At 43.8% G+C, this 14,066-nt stretch overlaps 1 protein-coding gene across 12 annotated transcripts in view; it reads left to right on the forward strand.

Moving 5' to 3' along the window:
* DICER1 (dicer 1, ribonuclease III) overlaps window positions 1-14,066 on the forward strand; it is a 104,152-nt gene that overhangs the window by 27,518 nt on the left and 62,568 nt on the right. For 8 of the 12 annotated variants that reach the window (XM_030558829.1, XM_030558838.1, XM_030558830.1 and 5 more), the window contains 2 exons: window positions 38-115; window positions 13,280-13,480. In XM_030558829.1, the coding sequence (XP_030414689.1) occupies window positions 13,337-13,480 (144 nt within the window). In that variant the 5' untranslated portion in view covers window positions 38-115; window positions 13,280-13,336. The remainder of the gene's footprint in view (window positions 1-37; window positions 116-13,279; window positions 13,481-14,066) is intronic. The other 4 variants (XM_030558831.1, XM_030558833.1, XM_030558828.1 and 1 more) reach the window with 2 other exon arrangements.

Below are 14,066 nucleotides of genomic sequence, written 5' to 3' on the forward strand. Positions count from 1 at the left end.
TTTCTGAGACTAAGTTCTGAATTGTCCACCATTTCAGCAGGTCAGGAAGAATCCGTCAGGAACTCCAGCTGTTGACAATACTACATGGGTTATAGAAGAAGCTCTTCAGAGGCAGGTCAGTCTAACATGAGCCTCAACATAATCCTGATCTTATTAAAGAGGCTTTGCTGAGCAACAAAAAAACAGCCTTTTATTCTCTCAGTATGCTTGTTGAGAAAGCAATGTTCTGCTTACCTGTTGTATAGCAGGTGTATAAAGATATATTTTTGGTTCACATCTTGTTATACATCACCTTAAAAAGTCTAGGGTTTTTTGGTGTAAGGAAATTAAAAATGAGGTTAAATAATTGCACCATATTTCCAGTGAAAGAATCCTCAGGGAAACTTGTTCCTAGAGGGCTTTTAAGTATTTCAAGTACAATACATTCTCTTTGCACTTTTCTTGAGTTTAAAGAAAACAAACCTGAGATCCCAAACTTTTCTAAGAGATATTGGAAGACAAAACAAAAACTAAGCCCTGGTCTACACTACAGGGTTAGGTTGAATTTAGCCGCGTTAGGTCAATTTTATAATGAATGTGTCTACACAAGTACCCCAGTTCCACTGACCTCAAGGGCTCTTAAAATCAACTTCCCGGCGAGGGGAGTAGTGCTAAAATCGACCTTGCTGGGTCGAATTTGGGGTAGTGCGGACACAAATCAATGTTGTTGGCCTCTGGGAGCTATCCCAAAATGCTCCAATGTGACAGCTCTGGACAGCACTTTCAACTCCGATGCACTAGCGGGTACACAGGAAAAGCCCCGGGAACTTCTGAATTTCATTTCCTGTTTGGTCAGCGTGGCAAGCTCAGCAGCACAGGTGACCATGCAGTCCCCTGTGATGCTCCCTCGCTCTCTTGGTCAGAGGGAGGCCACTCACTCTGACCCTGACCTCACAGGCCTAGCTTATGTCAGACAGGCAAGAGCCCCCAATAGGGCTGCGTGATTATTAGTCACTACCAGGCTTTAGCCTGGGCTTGGGTAGCTCAAGTAGTCAGCCCTTAAACACAGTCCACCAGGGTTGGCAGGGGCCTGGGCAGAGCTCAGGCAGCCAGCAAATAAACAGTCTCTAAGTGCTGACTTTTAAGGGAAGCTCCTCTTCAGGGCTGGAGCCTCCTTGTGCAGTGTGGGGGGGAGTTCAGCCACCCTGGGTTGGGGTGGCAGGGGGACGCGCTTCCACCTTACTCCACTGTGTCCCAGCCCAGGGCCCTGGCAGGGGCACGAGTGGCTGCCCCAGCATCTGCAGGGATCTGGCTGCAACACGCCGACTGAGCCATGCCAGGCTCTGCAGCTGGCTGCTCCGTGACTGCCCCTGGGCTACTTTCTGCCACTCCAGTGTTCAGTACCTGCGGCTTCCAGGCCTCTTCCGACTCCTCAGGATATACAGCAGCAGGTACTCCAGGCCAGTCATTGTCAGCGTCTGGGCATCGAGAACAGCCAGGCGCAGGTTCCTCTCGGGGATGCAGGAGAACAGGCAGAGCGTCCTTCTCTTCTGCAGGCTCTCCCCCAACTGTGCTATGGGGCCAGCCTTTTATACTTCTGGCCCCGCCTTGGTACTTCCAGCTAGCGGGGGTGGGGCAATCTAGGCTCTGCCCTCCAAGGGCCATGTAATGTTCCCTCGCTCTCCTGCTCTCAGAGGGAGGCCATTCAGGCTCACTACATTTCCCCAGAATTGTAAACAAGGTCCAGCATGGAGCGAACAGAAGACACTGGATCTGATTTGCTGTATGGGGAGAAGAATCTGTGCAGGCAGAACTCCGATCAAAATGAAGAAATACTAATATATATGCCAAAATCGCACAGGGCATGGTGGACAGAGGCTACAACAGGGACATGCAGCAGTGCCACCTGAAAGTCAAGGAGCTCAGGCAAGCCTATCAAAAGACAAAGGAAGCAAATGGTCACTCTGGGTCAGAGCCCCATACATGCCGCTTCTATGATCAGCGGCATGGCATTCTGAAGTGGGGGAGCCTACCAGTACTCCACCACAGTCTGTGGACACCTGCAAGGGAGGAATCTCATGCAATATGGAGGAGGATTTTGTGGAGGAGGAGGAGGAGGAGGAGAATACACAGCAGGCAAGTGGTGAATCCGTTCTCCCCGGCAGCCAGGACTTTTCATCAGCCTGGAGGCAATACCCTCCCACGGCGGGATCCCTGACCGTGAAGGTGGAGAAGCCATCTCTGGTGAGTGTACATTTTGTAACTATAGTACATGGTTTAAAAGCAATAGTGTTTAATGTTTGATTTGCCTTGAAGACTTGGGATGCATTCATGGCCAGTACAGCTACTGGAAAAGTCTGTTAACGTGTCTGGGCATGGAGTGGGAATCCTCCAGGGACATCTCCATGAAGCTCTTCTGGAGGTACTCTGAAAGCCTTTGCAGAAGGTTTCTGGGGATGGCTGCCTAGTCTCCACAGCAGGACACTTTTACCACACCTATCCAGTAGCAAGTAGTCTGGAATCATTGCGGCACAAAGCATGGCACTGAATTGTCCTGGGTTGTGGTCGCATTCAAGCAACATTTGGTCTATATCAGGGGTCGGCAACCTTTCAGAAGTGCTGTGCCGAGTCTTCATTTATTCACTCTAATGTAAGGTTTCATGTGCCAGTAATACATTTTAATGTTTTTAGAAGGTCTCTTTCTGTAAGTCTATAATATATAACTAAACTATTGTTGTATGTAAAGTAAATAAAGTTTTTAAAATGTTTAAGCAGCTTCATTTAAAATTAAATTAAAATGTAGAGCCCCCTGGACTGGTGGCCAGGACCCAGGCAGTGTGAGTGCCACTGAAAATCAGCTTGCGTGCTGCCTTCGGCATGTGTGCCATAGGTTGCCTACCCCTGGTCTATGTCTTTCTGTGTTAGCCTCAGGAGAGTGCTATCATTCCTGGTCGCCTGGTTGAAACGGGAATTTTTGTAAGGGAACAGTAAAAGGACCCCATTCAGGCTGGGCTGTTTGCGCTTGGCTAAAAGGAGTAATCCCTGAGAATAGCCGTGCGGTGCGGGGAAGGGTGAAGGGATCATCCCAAATAGGCACAGGGAGGGTTGAGGGGAGGTGTGTGCTGCACATCCACCCAAAAACTGCAGCTTCTCCTTTTAAGTGGCAAACCCAACCAGCATTGCTGCTATGGGAAAGGAGGGCGCTGCAGTTAGCACACATTCCCACATGTTATGAAGGCGTTAGAAGCCAAACCCGCATACCCTTTGGCTTACCATGGCTGCCTGGAAACCGAATTCTGTTGCCCAGCCGTGTGTGATGTCACCATTCCGTCAGGCGCTCAGTATAAAAGGCAAAATGTGACCTTGTACCTAAAGAACATGTGCTGTCTGCTGTGAATTGCTTCTTTCACTGTGAAAGAGTCTCTCTTTTGTTCTCAGAAATGTATCATCTTAAATTTTACTCTCCCTTTTTATCCCCCTGCAGGTGCAAATATTTCTGTGCTCCCCCTATCATCTCCGTCCCTGAGGTTATCGCAGATTAGAAGGTGGAAAAAATGCACTCGCGATGACATGTTTTCTGAGCTCGTGCAGTCCTCCTGCATTGATAGGGCACAGCTGAATGCATGGATGCATTCAGTGACAGAGTCCAGGAAAGTATTAAGTGAACGCGATGAGAAGAGTCAGGATGCAATGCTGATGCTAATGGGGGAACAAACGGACATGCTCAGGCATCTGGTGGAGCTGCAGGAAAGCCAAGAGCACAGACCGCCACTGGATCCACTGTACAACCACCTGCCCTCCTCCCCAAGTTCCATATCCTCCTCACCCAGACACCCAAGAATGTGGGGGAGGGAGGAGGGCAGGCTCCGGGCACCCAGCCATTCCTCCAGAGGATGGCCCAAGCAACAGAAGGCTGTCATTCAAACAGTTTTGATTTGTAGTGTGGTTACAATAAGCAATGTGGCCTTGTCCTTCCCTCCTCCCCCACCCCACCCTACCCTTCCTGGGCTACCTTACCAGTTATCTCCCTTCATTAATTAAAAAAAAAATAATTAAACAAAAAAGCATCGTTTCAAAACAATATTGACTTTATTTCTTTTGCCAGCTGTGATCGAAGGAGGGAGGGTGGTTGGTTTACAGGGAATTAAAATCAACAAAGGGGACAGGTTTGCATCAAGGACAAACACACACAACTGTCACGCCATAGCCTGGCCAGTCGTGAAACTGGTTTTCAAAGCCTCTCTGATGCGCAGTGACCTACCTGTGCTCTTCTGATCACCCTGGTATCTGGCTGTTCAAAATTGGCAGCCAGGCAATTTGCCTCAACCTCCCACTCCGCCATAAACGTCTCCCCCTTACTCTCACAGATATTATGGCACACATAGCAAGCAGTAATAACAATGGGAATATTGGTTTCACTGAGGTCTAACCTAGTCAGGAAACAGCGCCAGTGAGCTTTTAAATGTCCAAAGGCACATTCTACCACCCTTCTGCACTTGCTCAGCCTATAGTTGAACTGCTCCTTACTACTGTCCAGGCTGCCTGTGTATGACTTCATGAGCCATGGGAGCAAGGGGTAGGCTGGGTCTCCAAGGATAACTATTGGCATTTCAACATCCCCACCAGTAATTTTCTGATCTGGGAAGTAAATCCCTTCTTGCAGCTGCTCAAACAGCCTGGAGTTCCTAAAGATGCGAGCGTCATGCACCTTTCCTGGCCATCCCACGTTGATGTCGGTGAAATATCCCTTGTGATCCACCAGTGCTTGCAGTACCATTGAGAAGGACCTCTTGCGGTTTATGTACTGGTTGGCAAGGTGGTCCGGTGTCAAGATAGGGATATGCGTTCCGTCTGTCGCCCCACCACAGTTAGGGAAACCCACTGCAACAAAGTCATCCATTGTGACGTGCACATTTCCGAGAGTCACTACCCATGGTAGCAGAACATCGGTGATTATGTTGGCTATTTGAATTACAGCAGTCACCACAGTAGATTTGCCCACTCCAAATTGATTCCCGACTGACCGGTAGCAGTCAGGCATTGCAAGCTTCCACAGGGCTATTGCCACTCACATCTCAACTGTCAGGGCAGCTCTCATCTTGGTTTTCCTGCACGTCAGGGCAAAGGAAAGCAACTCACAGAGTTCCAGGAAGGTGGCCTTATGCATATGAAAGTTTTGCAGCCACTGGGAATCATCCCATACCCGCAACACTATGCCGTCCCACCAGTCTGTGCTTGTTTGCCAGGCCCAGAATCGGCGTTCCACTGTATCAACCAGCCCCACTGCCGCCATGATGTCCCAGCTGCCACATCCCATGCTATGTCCATGTCCTCACAATCGTCCTCGTGCTGCTGTCTCTTAGCCAGGTTCTGCACATAACTGTAGTATAATGCGCAAGGTGTTTACAATGCTCACAAGAGCAGCAGTGAGCTGAGCAGGCTCCATGCTTGCTGTGCTATGGCATCTACATGGATAACCCAGGAAAAAAGGTGCAAAATGATTGTCTGTGGTTGCTTTCACAGAGGGAGGGCGGGGAGACTGACGACATGTACCCAAAACCACCGCAACAATGTTTTTGCCCCATCAGGCATTGGGAGCTTAACCCAGAATTCCAGTGGGCAGCGGAGACTGAGAACTGTGGGATAGCTTCTCACAGTGCACCATTCCATAAGTCGATGCTCGCCACGGTAGTGAGGACGCACTCTGCCAACTTAATGCGCTTAGTGAGGACCTAGACAATCGACTGTATAAAATAGGTTGATTTTATAGAAGTCGATTTTTAGAAAACTAATTTCGTAGTGTAGACGTACCTTAAGGCTCTCTTTCTAGAATGCTTCAACTGAATGCCAACGCAGAGAAAAGGAGTTTCATACAATCATATTACAGAGATTATAGAAATGGGAAGGGTGCATTATGTCATCCAGTCTATCTCCCAAGGTCAGCTTGTTTGACTAGTTCCGAAGTGTGGTTCTTACAGTTACAGATGAAAGAAACTGACTTTACACAAGACTCTGAAGTGCAATCCAGAATTCTTAACTCTTAATTTTGGAAACATCCAAGAAATCAATTACTGTAGAAAGGAAGAGAATCCTATTTCATTGAAAGTGAAACTTTTCCCACTCCATCTGGTTATTGTTGAGGTTTTTCTCCAAGGTTAGAGTGTCTTTCATGAAAGACTTCTATTTCTCAAGTGAAAAACAAAGTGAAATCTTAGGGTAAATCACAATACTGTTTTAATTTTCAGTTCTTATGTTCACTAAATATATCTTTGATAAAGCAAGTGGAAGCAAATAAATGTTTAATGCTGTTTTTAAAATATACAAATGTATATGCTACCTTTTGTTAAATTATAGTATTGTGAAAGGTATATTGTGTGTTTGGCAAAGAAAGGACAACTTCTGCCTCAAAGACGTTATCCATCAGGATGGCAGCAAATTTAAAAGCAAATAAGTCATCAAATGTACAAAAATAGGAATAGACTCTCTCCAAATTTTGCAGGAGCTGGCATGGAATGCTTCCAGTTAGTATTTTCGATTTCATGGGTTAATGTTTACTTTCATCTGTTGATGCTCAAGTTCCATTACATTTTCTTCCTTGATACTCAACAGATGGAACATGATATAATTTTTTATCTTTCTGAGTTTTATTTAAAATGATGTATTTGGCTGAGTTTGAGTGTTGTAGCAAGAGAGAGCAGTTAAGCAGAGAAATTTGAATGCAATTTTTGTATAGTTGACGAATGACTTGCTTTTAAATTTGCTGCCTATCCTGTGGATTCATTCCTGGAAACACATTTCCTGAACATCTGAGTGTTATTTAGAGGGGAAACTAGAAGTTTGTTGGTAGAGTTAAAGCTGGGTACAGAACTTTGACATCCCTAGGATTATGTCAGATAGAAATTCATAGATCAAGGTTAGTAACTGCTGAAAGAACAGATTACTTAACTATTGGATATGAAAACAATTATCTTCTGTTGATGAAACAGAAAAATCCTAAAATGTATCACAGATTCGTGTATATGATATGTTACACACACAAGAATTACGTTAAAAACATAAAGTTGCAAAGTCAAGTACTGAAAAGTACTGAAAACCTTAATTTAGCCCCTTTGTGCTTACATGATCACATACTAGTTTTTCCACAGGACTCCTGTCCTCATTTAGTTTACAGGAGAGATAGTGCCTACTTACTGAGCACCTACTCTATATTTTGTTTTCTTATTGTTTGTGACCTCAGTCCTTATCTACTGCATACTATTCAAATTCTGCTCTGAACACAGAATTATTAATTTTCTTTGGGTTTTTCTGTGGCACTCAACACTATAGTATCCAGGGGCTTCACAAACATTAACAAATTTATCTTCACAACACATCTTTGAGATGAGGGGATAGTATTATCCCCATTTTACAGATAAGGAGCAGAGGCACAGAGATTAAGGTCAAAAATTTCCACTAACTTTGGGTGCCTAATTTGAGATGACTGGGACCTGATTTTTTTCAGAGTACGTAGCATTTGGTAACACTTTATATGTTCAAAGCATTGCTCCCAGTCTTCTTTACCTGACATTTCCTAAATCAAGTGATTTACTTTGCAACTTTAATGTTTTTAGGTTTTGTTTGTAATATGTTTTATTTATACACATGTGCACACACACACTTTTTGTGTAAAATCTATACAGAAAATAAAATGTACTCACCCACTGCTGAAGTGCAGCCACCTCAAGAGTAGAATGTAGTAATTTTTTATGATGAGACTAGTTACTCAAACTGAAATTACAAAGAAAATATTTACTAGGCAGAGTGTATTACTGAAGTAAGTAGTAATGTGAGCAGGATTCTGGCGTTAACCGCTTTTGCTCTTTCGAATCTGTTATGGAATCTGTTTAATGAATGGGCTAGTCAGGACCTTGGTTTTACATTTGACCTGAAAGATTTCAGCTCCAGCAGCACATTTTCTCCCCATGAGACTCAGGGTATAACTTCAATATTGCTGTGAATGGAAGTACCACCTTCTGAATCACTACCACTCTTTGCGGCATCTGAGTTTTTCTTGGAGGTCTCACATTTAAACACTCACCAGACAGTCACAACCCAAAGTGGTATGGCTGCTATCCTACCAAGGCTAGTAGGCCTAAAATTGGACCTGTCAGTTTTGTTTTGATGCAGCAAATAAGCTTGCATGTTGTGCTGCCTCTACTCTGTTTTTGTGAGCCAGCAGATAGCTTATACAATAATTCTGAAGCATTTTTCCCTCCCCAAATTTGGCTTCAGCAGCTTCTTTGGGTTTTCTTTTTCACTTCCACTAATTTACAAAGTAATGTAGAAGATAAAGATTAACAAGTATGTTTATTGCCCACACTGACCTGGCAGGCCAACTATTTTACTTTGTCCAGCTGTTGTCTGCTTCCCTTCTTGGATAGTTTCAGGGTCCAGTTAATTCCTCTCAGTAGATTCTGAACACAAGTACTTAGTTGTTGACTGTTTCCAGTTATAACCTTACATTTTTTTTCAGATAAACCAATTAATTTTTTCTTGGTTTCTAGATACTTCTGTACTATTTCAGTTTATTAAAGAACTTATTGTTTTTCTTGCTTTTGAAATAGAAACTTTGAAGGGTACAAATCTTTCATTATTCTTCTTCCAGGGCTTGCTCATGTCCATACCATGTTAGGTATGTGCATTCCGCATGGACTGTTGCCAGAGATTTTCCCTCAGCGGTGTCTGTTGGGCTGGCTCCAGTACCCTCTGGCGCTGCACGAACTTATGTGGGTTGGCATGCAAGTCTGAGACCCCTACAGACATGGTTAGTGTCAATTTACTCCCCGAACAGACACCACTTAGATTCAGTGCTCACTCTTCCACCCCTGGTCCTGACCTTCCTGGACTGGTGGAAAGACCCAAGGTCAGTGATGATGGGAGTACCTTTTGTTATCCTTTGAGCCATCAGTGTCCCTAGTGTTGGACGACTCAGATCTAGGTTGGGGAGCCCACCTCCACCTGCTCAGGACTTGGGGCCTATGGTCCCAGGAAGAACTGTCCCTGCATGTAAATATCAGGAAACTCAGGGCTGTATGCTTAGCCTAGCAAGTGTTCTTCCCCCAGGTCTCGGGCAAGGTGGTGCAAGTTCTGACAGACAATACCATGGCCATGTTCTATATCAACAAACAGGGAGGTGCTCGATTCTCTTCCCTATCAGGAAGCCATTTGTCTGTGGGACTTTGTGTGTGGCACTCCATCCACATTGCATCACCACACTTTCTGGAATCCCAGAATACACTGGCAGATCATCTCAGCAGATCCTTTTTCTCTGATCAGAAGTGGCCCCTTCATCTGGAGATCGCTAGGTTCTTCTTCCAAAGTTGGGGTTCTCCCTGGGTAGACCTGTTCATGACCAAGCAGAACAGGAACTGCCATCAGTTTTCCTCGCTACACAGGCACAGTCCAGGCTCCAACACCTTCTTGTTTCCATGGATAGGGCTCCTGCTGTATGCTTTTCCCCAGTCCTTCTGGTTCACAAGGTCCTCCTGAAAATCAAGCGGGACAAGAGGGTTATTTTTTTAGCCCTGGTGTGGCCACGTCACATCTGGTTCGGCACACTAATGGATCTATCAGTAGGATCCGCTCTTCCAGTTCCACCTCCGCTCCGTCCGGACCTCATCTCAGAAGACCACAGCTGGTTGCTCCTCCCCAATCTTGCCTCCCTTCACCTAATTGCGTGAATGTTATATGACTGAACCCTGAGGAGCAGGCCTGTTCAGGGCAAGTTCAGCAGGTCTTATTAGGTAGTAGGAAGCCTTCCACTTGGGCCATCTACCTGTCCAAATGGAAGCGCTTCTCCCTGTGAGTGTCTCAGTGAGATCTCTTTCCCGTTTGTTCTTCCCTCCAAGTTATCTTGGACTACTTGCTCCATCTAAAGCAGCAAGATCTGGCCCTGGTATCTCTCAGGGTGCACTTAGCAACAATCTCGGCCTTCCACCTGCTGATGAACAGCAGATCAGTGTTCTCTAATCAGATATTGGTTCGGTTTCTCAAGGGATTGGCGAGATTCTACTCTCAGTTACACAAAACGATCCCTCCATGGGACTTAAACCTGGTTCTGTTGGGGCTCATGGGCCCTCCTGTAGACACACTAGCATCGTGCCCTCTACTACTTCTCTCTTGGAAGGTCATCTTTCTGGTAGTGATCACCTCATCCAGGAGGGTCTCTGAAATCAGGGCCTTATGTCAGAAGCACCATACAGTGTTCTTCAAGGACAATGTCCAACTACATCTCCACCTGTCTTTCCTGCCAAAGGTGGTCTCACAATTCCATAGCAACCAGGCTATTTTCCTGCCAGTTTTCTTCCCAAAGCCTCATGAGAATTCTGAGGAGCAGCAGTGTCACTCATTAGGTGTTAGACCTGCCCTTACCTTCTATATTGAGTCTTTTTCAAATCTAAACAACTCTTTGTAGCAATAGCGGAAAAGATGAAAGGGCTTCCAGTGTCAGCCCAGAGGATCTCCTTCTGGATAACTGCCTGTTTTCGGGCTTGTTATGAGCAGGCGAATGTCACACCTCCAGCCTGTCCTAATCACTTACTCCACGGGAGATCAGGCCTCTTCATTGGTGTTCCTTGCACAAGTCCCAATCCAGGGCAGCAACTTGGGCATCAGTGTATATTTTTGCATCCCACTGTGCCGTCACTCGACAGGCTCAAGACGATGCCAGATTTGGAAGACCAGTGTTGCAGTCTGCATGTCCATGACTAAGCACACCTACTGAGGGTACTGCTTGTGAGTCCCCTAAAGTGGAAGCAAGCACTCAAAGAAGAAAAAATGGTTACTAACCTTCCATAGCTGCTGTTCTTTGAGAGATGTTTCTCATGTCCATTCCACAACCCACCTCCTACCCCTCTGTTGCAGTTGATCGGGAGGAAGGAACTGAAAGGATGTGTGGCAGGCGGCACCCTTTAAACCAGCACATGAGCGTGTGGCTCGAGAGGGCACTAGAGTCAGCCTGATGGATACCACTGAGGGAAAAATCTCCAGCAATGATGCACACACCTAACGTGGAACATGAGCAACACATCTCGAAGAAAGCAGTTATGGAAGTTTAGTAACCGTTTTTTCTGGTTTACCTCCATACTCATTTTAGACTGTGATCGGGTCAAATCTCAAAGCTAAACAAACATGTCCTTGCCCTTTACTCTGATGTGAGAGGGATATATAAAGAAAACCCTGCTGCTGTAGAAGTTAATGGTGGTGGTTCAGAAGAAGGCCTTTTTTCCTCAAGGCAGTACTGGTACTTAACCCAAATTCCCATTACATTATGCTATTTCAGATGCCGCTTACCTGATGAGACAGTGTATGTCATTGTATGGCATTACTCATCCCATTTATGTTCATTAGAGATCCCATGGTACTATTTGTTTCACTGTAGGATGGTGGTTGCTTCAGTAGTATGACCAAAAACAATCCAACTATGGTAGTTATCGTCTATCTTCTTGCATTTCTCCTGAGTTTAAATTGGATATATAATTCTTCATTTGCTCCAGAAAAGACTACTGCTCTGGCATAGGGAGATTGCTGTACTTTAATCCTAGAAATGACAACTTTTCCTGATGATAGGCAAAAAACAAAATTATGGTTTTAGAACAAATGTGATGATCAGTCTTTTACAAACACAGCCAAAACTGCTTATGAATATGAACTTTACGCCATAAATGATAGACGTCTTATCAGATAGATGGCATCTGATAAAGCGTAATGTCATGGGAGTTTGTCTCAGGAATTGCAGGAAGTTAATCACTGTTATCATAGAGGGGTATGAAAGAAGGGAGACATGCTCCATTTCTGGCTTTATGTCCAAAATTCAAAATTTTTGAAAGTAGTTTGGTCACTGGAACATGTTCCTGGAAAAAGAAAGAAACGTCATACAAGTTTTCTGAAATGAGTTTTGATGTCTCACCAAAGTTTAAACCTGTATGAACATAACCCATAGCATCCCCAATTACAAAATTCATAGTATTATCAACTTCCCCTTTGTTTGAACTGCACTTTCTTTTTTGGAATTCTGTAGCTGTTCTCTTCCAAACTTGACAATTTCTACTTATTTGAAACTAAAATGTTCCATCCAGTCTGCCAAATTTCAGCAATATTGTCATACACACACACTTCATTAACAAAGGAACTGTATCTTCTCCATCAAAATACATTTTGGCCTAGGGAAAAGTGCATTGGGCTGGGAGCCTGAATACCATGAGTCGAAGTCTTCCCCCCTTTGTTAACTAGTATTAATTATGAGTGATTCATAGCACTACTTATTGAGCAAGGTCTGGGTGTCATGCCCCTGAAATGAACACCTTGAGACACTGCTGAGAATAGAACGTCTATGACAGAGCCAAATCTCATCAAGTAAACCAGACTACCTCTCAGAATAATTAGGCCAAAGCTTCATGCTTGCCTGTGCTGTCTATGAAATGAGGCTACTCTTGCATATATCCATAAAGCACAGTGAGGTGCACAAATGAATGATCCTGTTGAGCTATGGAATCATATACCGCTTTCTACAAGGTGGTGAAACAGAATTGCTATGGTTTTTAATCCTTTACTTCACATTTTTGAGGTCCTTGATGCACACTTTAAAATTTAAGTATCTATTACACCATTACAAAATTAAAATATTGAGTTTCTAGTTTCCCTAATCTGTCTGATATTCTGCATTGTTTTTTCTTCTGGGGAATATTCAAAGGGAAACCTGTGTCATATTATTTCCTCATCAGAATTTTTCCAGCAAAAGAGAGACAATTATCACTCTTCTTTTCAGAATTTTAGAGAGACAAGGTGGGTGAGGTAATATCTTTTATTGGACCAACTTTCCAGAATTTTATCATGTTACTCTGTTTTACTTAAAGTGGAACTAGCACATGTATGTTATTTCGTATATCTTGTAATTTAACATGTTTCTGGACCTTGTAAATAAAGACTGTATTAACAGAATTAAAACAAATTCAAGAGTGTGAACTTGATGTTCCTCTGGGTTTCCCTTTAAAAATGCAGGTTCTCTGAGTTTCTGTGACATTGGTTAATAATATGCTGTCCTCAGTATAAATATGAAATTGAAAAAATGGCTGTTTGTTTAGACCTCTTAGTTTAACTCTGAATTATTGTTACTATTCTGTAGATGTGAGTAAACAAAAGGCTAGACCTTCCAAGAAATAAAATTCCAGTAAAGATGTTCCCAGATAAACTCATATCGAAAACCTGTCTTTTGCTTTGTGCTTTTAATAATGCATGATTTTAATGCCTTATTTTTTCATAGTAAGCTGTGCTGGAACAAAAATGCAATGAAAAAAACACTGGATGAATGAATGAATGAATGAAAAGCCCTGCTTTGCAATCCCTCAGCATGGCAGGACTGCAGCTTATGACCCCTGCTTCCTCACCAATGGGTCCCTTTTTTGGACTGCCATGGCAACAAGAAGCAATTCATGATAACATTTACACACCAAGAAAATATCAGGTACTAATGACAATATTATTATTCATTGTCTGTGCATAAGATTTTATTTTCATTCTATCTATTTATTCGAGATAATCTTCTTGAGACTGGTTTTCTTGTTGTATGCGCATTTGTGTTAAGAGCTTTCCATTGCAGAGGGACCACTGGACGGTCGAGATGATAAGGGAGCACTCACGGAGAATAAGGTCATTACAGAGAAACTAAATGAATTCTTTGCATTGGTCTTCATGTGAGGGAAATTCCCAAATCTGAGCCATTTTTTTTTTAGGTGACAGATCTGAGGAACTGTCCCAGGTTGAGGTGTCACTAGAGGAGGTTTTGGAACAAATTGATAAATTTAAACAGTAATAAGTCACCAGGACCAGATCATTTTCACCCAAGAGTTTCAAGGAACTCAAATGTGAAATTGCAGAACTACTAACTGGTTTGTAACCCATCATTTAAATCAGCTTCTGTACCAAATGACTGGAGGATAGCTAACGTGATGCCAGTTTTTAAAAAGGGCTCCAGAGGTGATCCCGGCAATTATGGGCCAGTAAGATTGACTTCAATACCGGGCAAACTGATTGAAACTATAGGAAAGAAC

Source organism: Gopherus evgoodei, chromosome 4 (genome assembly GCF_007399415.2).
Source record: "Gopherus evgoodei ecotype Sinaloan lineage chromosome 4, rGopEvg1_v1.p, whole genome shotgun sequence".
NCBI classification, from domain to species: domain Eukaryota; kingdom Metazoa; phylum Chordata; order Testudines; family Testudinidae; genus Gopherus; species Gopherus evgoodei.